We start from the raw sequence: 10,920 nt of genomic DNA on the forward strand, positions 1-10,920 counted from the left end.
TCTTTCTGAGTGGGAGCCAAGCTGGAGTCGTACCTGCCCTGGAACATCCAAATGTGTTCCCTTGGAGCTGGTCCCACCTGGGAAACACCCCCTGAGCTGCTGCATTTTCATCTCAGCAGGTTTGAGCACGGCTCATTGTGGAGATGTCCTGGGCTCCATCAGTCTTTTGTGTCTTTTTTGTCATAATTTAATCCCTTTGTGTTTGGGAATAATGTCTCTGCTAGCATGAGGCAGATACTGGTGCTCATCAGTTCTATTTTGGGTGCCTGTATAATTTGCTCACCCAAGGGGAGCCCTGGAGAATGCGGCCCCGGAGCGGAGCTGCTGCCGTGGGATGAATGGTACCACAGTGTTCAGCATCCAGCTGGGAGAAGGGAAATCACTCCTGCAAAAACTCTTCCAGAGCCTCTCCTCGCTGTTGCTGACAGTGGTGAGGAAATTGGGTCACCGTGTGCTCCTGGGTTAGAGCAGGATCAAAGGAACTGGGATCGCTGGGAGCTCGTGGGGGGAGGATGGGGGTGGGCAGCCCAGTGCTCAGGGTTGTGCTAACTGAGATAGATAAATAAATCTTTCACCTCTCTCCAGGGAACATTTGGATGTGGAGGGTGCTGCTGGAGCAGCGCTGCTTTGCTGGGAAGCTGCTGGCTCAGGAAGGTTTTCCAGGCAGGAGAGGTGGCCTCTGCCTTCTGCTGCTGCTTCCTGTGGGATGTGTGACTCTGGTATTGGCCAGGGCTCCCCAGAGCTGCCCCTGGATCTCTGCCTCTCCCTCCTGCTCCAGCCGGGCCTTTTTCCTGGGGGATTGGTACTGGTGGGGCAACAGAATTCATCCCGAATAGTCATACAATGGTTTAGACTGGAAGGAGCCTTTAAAGCTCATCCAGTGCCACCCCTGCCATGGGCAGGGACACCTTCCACTATCCCAGGTTGCTCCAAGCCCCATCCAGCCTGGCCTTGGACACTGCCAGGGGGATCCAGGGACAGCCACAGCTGCTCTGGGCACCCTGTGCCAGGGCCTCCCCACCCTCACAGGGAAGGATTTTTTCCTAACATCTTACCTGAATCTCTCCTCTTTCAATTTAAAACTGTTCCCCCTTGTCCTGTCACTATCTGCCCGTGTAAAAAGTTGCTCTCCCTGTTTTTTATGAGCTCCCTTTAGGCCCCAGAAGGGACTCCACCTCCCTGGAGCCTTCTCTTCTCCAGGTGAACACCCCCAGCTCTCCCAGCCTGGCTCCAGAGCAGAGGGGCTCCAGCCTTTGGAGTATCTCCATGGCCTCCTCTTTGAAGGGGGAAAAAAAAACCTGTTTAAGCTAAAAGGTACTTAACTAGGAAAGTCTCCTCTTTCCTACTGAATGTCATTTCTACATGTGTGGATGTGGTAACAGCAGGAGATGTCATCAAGAGGAAAAGTTCTTCTGAATGTCTCCAGTGATGGGGAGCCTGAGATGTTGTTCCTTGCTGTGTTGCTTTAGTTGGGACATTGGGAAAATTTCTCCATGGAAAGGGCTGTCCAGGCCTGGCAGAGCTGCCCAGGGCAGGGGTGGAGTCCCCATCCCTGGAGGGATTGAAAAGCCATGTAGATGTGGCACCTGGGACCATGCTCAGTGGTGGCCTGTGTCTGGTCGTGGCCAGGGGCTGTGTCTGGTCACTGTCCTGTCCCTGGGTGCTCCCAGCCCTCTCTGCTCCCCCAGGCTGGGAATGGGAAGTTTTGCTCAGGAGGAGGCTGGGTCCCGTTTCCATGGCAAAGCAAGGCACTCTCCAGTGGTCCCTGCCTGAGCTGCTGTCACCGTTCCACCGGGAGCCAGGAAATCCTCCTGGCTGTCCATGCTCAGTCCGGGCTGTTGATCCTTGCTTTGGGTGATGGCCCTTCCCTGCATCTGTGTTCCAGCCATGTTACCCATCCCTGAACATTGCCTGCTCACTCTTAAAGCATGAATAAAAGAAGTTCCCTTCCAGGAAATCAAATTATTTCATTCCTGACAGGGCTTGCCCAGCTTTAGGAACTGAATGAAAAGCAGTGGTTGGCTCAGTGCACAGTGTTTCAGAGTTAGCAGCTCCCCATTTCAAGTTTACACAATTTTTCAGGTCTCTGGGCTGCTGGGGCACAGGAAAATGTGGTTATTGAGGATGGGAATGTGGGTAGGCTGACAGGACAGTCAGGGAGCCAGGGGCCAGGTCATTGCAGGGAAGATGTGCAGGGGTGTGTGTGACCAGGAGCATCCATCCCTTCCGTGGGAGCTTGGTGGATTTTAATACTAAATACCAGAATTAAGAATGGGAAATACCAGAATTAAGGTCTAAATGGCTTCATCCTGCTTGGATGGTTATTTTTCCCCCTCAAACACCAGTCTGTGCATGCAGAACTGACACAAATCCATCCCTGTTTTCCAGCAGGCAATGCTGTCTGCATCAAGGATCCCTGGAAATTTCCATCTGCACTGAGGCACCACAGCAGCAACTGGAAGGAAAACTCTTACACAACGTGGGCTCTGTGAAGGGGCAGAGGTCACCTCACCTGTGCCACAGCTATGAGCTGCAAATCATTCTGCAAGTTCTCTTTCAGCCCCAGTTGTGTAATCCTGAGGACTCTCAGTCTCCGAGATAAATATGGAAAGATAAGGCAGTGTCAGAGGAGCTGCTTTGCTTCTTTATGGCTCCTTAAGAGAGCTGACCCTGATGCTGGATTTGCTGGGGTCTTTCCTTGCAGCACCACGCTGTGCAGCACAGAATACTTTGTAATAACTTTTTTATAGCTATCCAGTCAGAATTCTGGTCTTTAAAATGTACCAGCACTGATTCACAGAGAGCACTTGAAGCATTTCAAGAGCATGGAGTGACAGGACAAAGGGGAACGGTTTCAAACTGACACAGAGGAGGTTTAGGTTAGATTTTAGGAGGGAATTCTTCCCTGTGAGGGTGGTGAGGCCTGGGCACAGGTGGGCTTTAACCCAAACCAGTCTGGAGTTCTGTGATTAAGTGTTAACAGTACTTGATGATTCTTTAGTGTCTCTTAAGTGTTTTTTGGAGTTTGGGTGGTTTGGGTTTAGAATCCCAGAATGATTTGGGTTGGAAGGGACCTTAAAGATCATCCAATCCTCAAATCTGCTTTTCTACACAGACCCTCATTTGGGTGCTTTGGTTTGTATAGAAAAGCAAATGAAAGGTGGCAGATCTGCTCGGTGAAGGAGGAGAAGAATGAAACACAGGGGGTGGATAAAGTAGGGGTATTCTGGCTTTCCTGCCCAGATAGATGAACATGGGAAACGTTCTCTGTGATTCCTAAAAAGGATTTTTGGAAGCCTTGGCTTGTTTGGTGCCACCACTTCCTGTACTAATTGACACAGTTGCTATTGTCACTTATTTAACAAATCGGTGCAAGCCCAAACAAGGACAAAAATAAGTGTCTGCTGATATGAACAGATTTATCTGTTCTCATCCCCACGCCTTTTCCCACGGGCAGACTTTCCGTGTATCTTATTGAGCAAACCTTGGTGCCAAGGATTCCATCTCCTCCGTGAGGGGCAAAGGCTGCTCAGAGCAGGGCTCTTGTCTTTGCATGTTCGTGGCACCTCTGAACACAAGGTAGGTGCTGAGGCCGAAGCTCCCACCAAAGGAAAACCCTTCCCTCGAGGCTGTGCTTTTTTTTGTCCTGTTTCAGGCCTGTGCTCAGCAATAATTAATTCCTTTGTTGCCTGAATGTGGAGCATTTCCTCTGCAAGACTCAGGCAAACATCCCCACTCCCTCAGGAGTGGTAAATGTTTAAAAGCCAAGGACAGGGGGTTAATCCTTGCGTTTGGGCTGTGACCTTGCCGTGCTCTGAAGCCACCACTGTTGGGAGACAGAGCATGGACACGGTGGCACCGCCCTCAGCAGCGTTCCTGAGCCAGCTGTGTGGCAGCAGCACCCTGGATCGGCCACTTTGCTGCCTTTTCCCTGGCAAGGGAGGTGTCCTGGTGCTCCTGGGACTTGTCCATGCTGCTGGTGCCGCTGAGGATGTGGGATCTGGGATGTGGGATCTGGGACAGCTCAGCTCCTGTCAGCACCAGCAGCGCCTGTGCGGCGCCGTGGGAGCTGCTGGAAGGAAGGACCAGCTGAAATCTGGATATGTGTTACATTAATCTCTCATAATAAGTACCCCAAAATAAACGAAATCTGGATTCCTTCTGCCCAAGTTAAAATTCTTCCCAAAGGAAGACTCGGCTGGTCGTGCTGGGAGCCGTGGGGACGGATGGATTCCATGGACCTGCTGGAAGCTGGCCCTGGGAGATGGTGCTCTGTGAGCTGACAGGATTGAATCGGGCATTTCCCTGTCCCACAGGTCCATGCAGGGGGTTCATGGGGGCCCCAAAGACCAGGCAAACCCAGCTCTCACTCTCCACATCCCAGTGATTTCTATAAGCTGATGCCAAGACCCCTTGGCTGTAGGAAGCAAGCTGTTGGGAGGGGAAATGGGTTGATGGAGCTCATTTAGAGGTGCCTGGACTGGGATTCTCCTGCCTGACCCTTGTATGTGGTATGGCCACAGGGACAGGCAAGTGGAAATTTCCTTCCCATCCCCAGTGCCTTGTGACAACACCATAAACCACCGTGGCGTTCTTTACCCTGCTTACAAGAGAGAAAAGTCCCTATGAACCCCAATCCTTAATCACCCACCACAAACACGGGGCTGCAGGAGGTTGCTCAAGGCTGCAGGGCCCATCCCTGGAGGGCTGGGCTGATCCCTGCCTGGACTGTGGGCACATTCCTGCTGCTGCAGGGAGGGAGCTGCACTGGGATCACCTGGGCAGTGGCGGCCGTGCCCATCACTGGGTATGTGTTACATTCATCCCTCGTAATAAATACTCCAAAGATCAGTTGAACCTGGGTTCCTTCAGCCCGAGTTAAAACTCCTCCCAATGTAACCCTCGTCTGGTCGTGCTGGGAGCTGTGGGTTGTGAGATGCTGGTACCTGGGGCTCCCCCTTATTCCCTCTGCCCTGCCTGAATCTGGCATTCCAGGCAGCAATCCTTGCTGAGATGAGGAGGATTTAGACAGGGTTTAATCAATGTCTGATCAATGGCAGCTTTTGGAGTAGCTGCTGGATCCCTTGGCCCTTTTGCCCACATCTTTATTTGAGAGCAGTGCAAGAGGGATATGAACCCCCAGCTTTGGGAGCTCTGGGCAGGATGTAGGCTGAGGTTTAGAGGAACTTTGAATGATGGTCTTCATTGACAGGGTGGGGAGGGCCTGGCACAGGTTGCCCAGAGAAGCTGTGCCTGCCCCTGGATCCCTGGAAGTGTCCAAGGCCAGGCTGGACGGGGCTTGGAGCATCCTGGGATAGTGGAAGATGTCCCTACCCATGGCAGGGGGTGGCACTGGATGGTCCAGTTTCTTAGGGGTCCCTTCCCACTTGAACCAGTCTGAGATTCTGGGAGAGCAGCATCAACTGTTTCCCAGGGTGCTGCCCCTCGGCAGCTCAAACAGGCACAGAGGCCCCAGGGCTGAGCACAGGTGCCACACTCTGGGTCTCTGCATGGCAGGAACCACATCCTGAATCTTGGCAGAACCCATTAAAACTGCACCATCAACAGCAACGAAAAACCCAGGAAAAAACCCCAAGCTTTGAACCAAGGCTTGGCAGTGATAACGAGCTTTGATATCCCTGGGGGCCGGCCCAACAGCTTTTATGACCCCTTTTTTTTCTTAGCAATGCAAATCCGATCTGTATTTAGAGCCTCCCATCCAGAGCTGCCTCTTCAAACAGTCACGGGGAGCCTGGCAGCCTCCTGGGGTCCCTGTCCCTGCACTGGGAGCCCTGGGCCCTGCACATCCAGGCTCTGGCTTCCAGCACCCCCAGCTGTGCCCCTGGCGTGGCTCCCCGGGCCCTGCCGTGCTCCAGCTGCCCATGGCTGGTGCCGGGCGGCGGTCCCTGCCCGGTGCAGGACATGATGGACATCGAGGTCAAGCCCAAGCCCCCGCGGCCGCACTGGTACGAGCGCCACATCCAGCCCTGCGTGGCCGAGCTGCTGGGCAGTGCCCTCTTCATCTTCATTGGCTGCCTGTCCGTGGTGGAGGACCTGGGGGGCACGGGGCGGCTGCAGCCCGCCCTGGCACATGGGCTTGCCCTGGGGGTCACCGTCGCCATCCTGGGGGACATCAGGTAAGGGACACCAGCGCCTGGCGCTGCACATGCTCGTGCCTGGACAGGGGAGATGCCCAGGGCGCCCACTCGCTGCCTTCAGGCTCTTCCCTGCCCAGATCCCGGTGCCTGCAGCACCCCTGCCTTGCCATGGAGCCCCTGACTGGCAGCGTGGCCAACTGGGGGGTGATGGTGCCATTTGTGGTGGCATCTTTGGTGGCACCTGTAACACTGTGGGTTTGAGGGTGTTCACCTGGCTTTGGATTGCCATGTTTCAATGTTCAGCCCTTTTAATGAAAATGATCAAGCTGAAACAGGAACATTCTCTTCTGGGAGTTGGAACTAGGAGATATTTAAGGGCCCTTCCAACCCAAACCATTCTATGATTTTATGATTCTCTGGGAAGCTGAGACGATTCCTTTCATAAGGATGTCAGAGCAAAACATTTTAACCCAACAGTCTCCTCCTCTGGGTATTTTCAGGTGAAAAAAAAGCGGTTTCAATTACTCAAAAGCAACATTTAGACAAATGTGCTCATTGAAAAAGATGTTGTTTGGCGCTAAGATGTAGATTTATCCCCAAAGAAGAAGTTGGAACAGTCCCTGGGGAGTTTCATTCCCTTCCCTTGTGTTGGCTCCACACAGCCCAGGGATGGGATTGCTCCAGGCTGTCCCGGGTGGCTTGGGCAGGATCATGGACAAACCCCAGAGTCCAGAGCAATGGGACTGATAATTTATCAGTGCCTGATTAGGAGGGAAAATGGCCCAGGCTGAGGTTTGTGCGTTGGGGACTCCTGACCCGCGGTGCCTGTGCCCAGTCCCTCTTCACCCCAAATCCTGGCATGGTGAAACCAGGGGAGCAGGACAAGGAAATTTATGGTGAGGGGCTGCAGAGGGGTCCTGGGGGTCCCCTATTTATTCTGAAGCCAGGAGGAACCAGATCAGGATCCTGCACAGGGGGATATTTTAGCCTAAAATCAGATTCACACAGAATCCTGAAATGGTTTGGATTAGAAAGGACCTTAAATCCCACCAAGTCCCACCCCCTGCCCTGTCCCAGGGTGCTCCAAGCCCCATCCAGCCTGGCTTTGGACACTTCCAGGAATCCAGGAGCAGCCACAGCTTCTCTGGGCAACCTGTGCCAGGCCCTCCCCACCCTCAAAGGGAAGGATGTGTCCAGAGAGGCTGGAGAGGAGCCATGCTCGGGAGGGGTTCTCCAGCCAGGCTGCTCCCCCAGGTGGGATTTGTCTGCAGCCAGGTCCTTCCTCAGCCCCCAGGCTCCCTCTAAACCCAGCGTGTTCGCAGTGAAGCCCTGTCCAGCCGAGGCATCATCCCTGAACAATACAACCTCCTGCTCTCCTGGATGGGCTTAATCCCAGCTAAGGAGCAAGATGTGGTTATCGTTCCCAGACTCTCTGACTCATCACCAGCAATTATCAGGCTGATCAGTTATGAAACCTGTTCATTAGCCTGTGTCTCATGGTAATCAGTTTTAATTAGAGGGTCTCTGCGTCTGTCTTGCTTGTGCTTTTCGAGGTGAAGGATTCAGGTCTGCTACTGAGGGCCCAGCACAACAGGCCTGCTCTGGTCCCTGCCTCCCTGGGGGCTCTGTGTCCTGCCAGGCTGGGTGCCAGCCCCACCAGTGCATTCCTGCAGCTCTGCAAGAACTCTTCTGCCCACACCTGCCCTGGCAGTGCTGCAGCAGTTCCTGGAAGCACCTGGGGGGCCTCAGGGATACATCCCCAAGTCCTGTCCCTCAAACTGCCCCTGCCAGCGCTGCAGGAGGGGCTGGGTGTCCAGCCTGGTGCTGCTGCTGCTGCTGTGAAGAAGTGACTGCAGAGAGAGGAAACAGCTGGATCCTGCTCTCCTGGAGCATGGAAGGACTGGAAAGCATCTGTGGTTCCAGGCCATGGCGAGCCCCTAGGAGGGAACCCCACGCTGGGGGTGAACCCCCTGCTGATGCTCCTCTCTCCTTGGCAGCGGAGGCCACTTCAACCCCGCCGTGTCCCTGGGCGTGTGGCTGGTCGGGGGGCTCAACATGACCATGCTCATCCCTTACTGGCTCTCCCAGCTCTGTGGAGGGATGATCGGAGCTGGCCTGGCAAAGGTACGGACCCGGGGGGGTCTCTCCACCCAGGGCTGGGGCACAGGGACTGCCCCTGCTCTGCCAGAGCTGGCCTGGCCTCCCCAGCCTGCTGCGGCCCCGGGCTCTGGGGCCAGGCTGATTAACCAAAGCTGCCCTCCAGAGGTTTGCTGTGCCACACTCATGAGGCACAGAAGGACTCTCGGTGCCTCTGCAGCACTGCCATGTTCACACACACAGTTCCCCTGCACTCGTTCCCCCAGCACGGCACCCTAAGGGCCATTCAGGTTCGGTGCTGCCCATTCCCGGCACTGCCAGCACCGTGTGCTTTGGCCACCACGACCCCCTGGGCAACCCAGGGAGTCTCACCCCGCCGGGACCGGTGCCTGGTCATTATTCCAGGAGATGCCGAAAGCCTTCTCTAACGAGTCTGTGTTTGCCAGGCACTTGGGGCCGGCTTTCCTCCCGCAAGTGCTGAATTTAGCTCCTCTTTAACCCGCCCGCCGCCCACGCTGCCCCGACAGTGAGCCCATCTGCTGGCACAGGCCACAGTCTGGAGCGTGGTGGGCACCGACGGCTCTCCCCGCAGGCTGTGGCACCGAGCGAGCGTTTCGGGAACGCCAGCGGAGGAGCCTTCGGCGGCGGCATCACGGCTGACGAGCAGATCCCCGGTGTCCTCGTGGGTGAGATTGTCATGAGCTCCTTCCTGCTCCTGGTGGTCTGCATGGGAGCCATCAACGGCAGGACCAGGACCCCGCTGGCCCCGTTCTGCATCGGCCTCACCATCACCGCCAACATCCTGGCAGGGTGAGCTCACCGTCCCCTCTGCCCGTGTCCCCGTGGGACAGACAGTGCCACACAGCGCCGTCACTCCAGGGGCTGCTGTCCCCAGGAGGAGCTCAGGATGGGACCATCGGCTGTGGGATGGAGCTGGTGCTCTGAGCACCGAACATTGGGGCACCCCAAATCCCACCCCAACCAGCTGCACCCTGCACCAGGGAGGACACAGCGCCTGGGTCCTGAGTGGAATGGAATGGGGTGGGATGGGACAGACTGGGATGGGACCTGCCCTCCTGCAGCACAGCACAGGCCCTGCAAGCTGAGCACACCAGGAGGGCCATCAAATGAGCCCAGGAGGCACTCTGGCAGTTTTGGGAGAGCTGATGGGCTGGTTGCAGGAGCAGCCTGGGCTCAGCCTGGAGCAGGAGCAGCCGCAGGCTCATCCCGGCACGTGGCACCGGAGCCGGTGCAGCCGCCCCGAGCACCCGCCGTGGGTGATAAACCCCGGGCCTGCCCGGGCTGTGTTTGCCATGGGAAACCCTGAGCAAACAGCAGGGGTTTGTGTCCCTTGTGCTCCCGTGGCTGCTGGAAGTTCTGCCAAGCTCAGCCTGGCTCTGGTGCCACCGTGATGGGATAATGAGCACATGCAATTAGGAATTAACATGGAGCTAATGGAGTGTTGGGTTAAAGTAGTGCCCACCCACTCTGGCAGGACCCCGGGCCGTGTTTACACACGGCACAAACCCCTCAGCAAATATTTACCCCTTTAACCTGTAATTGCTCCCGTCCCTCCCGCCCCGCTCCTGTGTGTGACCTGTGTGTGGCATGGAGCCTTCCTTGTGTAAAGCCTGGTTCCTGGTGTGCCCCAGAATAAGTCAGCACTGGCGCCTCCACCCCAGGCTGGGTTTGCCCCAGGAACTCGCCAGCCTGTGAATGAAGGCCAGTGCTGGTCAGCAGCTGCTGTTGGGGCCAGGCTGGTCTGAGCTGCTGTGGGAAACCAACCCCCATGGAAAACCATCCTCATCACCGAGCAGCCATGCCAGGATGTGGGCCAGGGTGGTCCAAGCCCACTGCCCACCAGAGCCCTGGGAAGGAGCCCTGGGAGGGGGATGCTGCTGCCCCCACCCCCCTCATTGCCCCGTCCCAGCACTGAGGGGATGCTCCTGTGTCCCGCTATGATGACACAGCCACTCTGTTCCCCTTCCAGGGGTGGCGTGTCAGGAGCCTGCATGAACCCAGCCCGAGCCTTTGGGCCAGCTCTGGTGGCAAACTGCTGGGACTACCACTGGGTGTACTGGGTAGGGCCCATGGTGGCTGCCCTCCTCGTCGGGGTGCTGGTGAGGTACGTGACACCCGCGGTGACACTGGGAGTGGGACCCTGCTGGCTGACCCTCCCTTTGCCCCCTGTGCTGCTGCCCTCCTCCATCGGGCAAGACTCCAAGCAGATGCTTTTGCAGAGAGGTCTCCAAGGGCTGGAGACTCCTTTTCCTTTCTCATTCCCATGAGGACAGGATGAGAGCAAAGATCCAGCCTGTGTCCACATGTGCCTTTGCTTCATCCTTGTCTCATGTGGTGAATCAGCCTCAGGCTGGTGCTGGGCTGGTGCTGTCCCCATGTCCTTGTTGCATCCTTGCCATGGCAGGAATGCTGACCCTGAATTTCTGTCTCTTTTACCTCCCCAAAGGCTCCTGATGGGTGACCAGGCCACCCGCCTTCTCCTGAAGTGACACCAGCACAGAGCCCCATCTGTGGGCAGCGGGCGCAGCCCAGCACAGCCAGGATGGAACCTCCTGCCCCTGCTCCTTCCTCTTCATCCTGCCCCCCTTGGCATCTCCCTGGCACCTGTGGGCCGGTCATGGTTCCCCTGCTGCTGGAGGAAGGATGGAAACTTCCCAGCCAAACCACGGTCCCCAGGGCTCTGCCAGCCCCTGCCATGGCATTG

General features: G+C 56.3%; 1 protein-coding gene across 1 annotated transcript; it reads left to right on the plus strand.

The window, feature by feature from the left end:
* Positions 1-5,922: 5,922 nt before the first annotated feature.
* Positions 5,923-10,705, plus strand: AQP8 (aquaporin 8). The gene is made up of 5 exons (XM_010392621.3): positions 5,923-6,137; positions 8,096-8,222; positions 8,788-9,005; positions 10,186-10,320; positions 10,663-10,705. The coding sequence occupies exons 1-5, from the start codon at positions 5,923-5,925 to the stop codon at positions 10,703-10,705; spliced, it is 738 nt and encodes a 245-aa protein (XP_010390923.3).
* The last annotated feature ends 215 nt before the right edge of the window (positions 10,706-10,920 follow it).

Source organism: Corvus cornix, chromosome 14, assembly GCF_000738735.6.
Source record: "Corvus cornix cornix isolate S_Up_H32 chromosome 14, ASM73873v5, whole genome shotgun sequence".
Lineage (NCBI taxonomy): Eukaryota > Metazoa > Chordata > Aves > Passeriformes > Corvidae > Corvus > Corvus cornix.

Bases quoted from the DNA above. Each gene is read 5' to 3' on its own strand.
- AQP8 (XM_010392621.3), top strand. From the start codon at position 5,923: ATGATGGACATCGAGGTCAAGCCCAAGCCCCCGCGGCCGCACTGGTAC. The intron at 9,006-10,185 runs GTGAGCTCACCG...TTCCCCTTCCAG, and splicing joins ACCGCCAACATCCTGGCAGG to GGGTGGCGTGTCAGGAGCCT. The intron at 10,321-10,662 runs GTACGTGACACC...ACCTCCCCAAAG, and splicing joins CTCGTCGGGGTGCTGGTGAG to GCTCCTGATGGGTGACCAGG.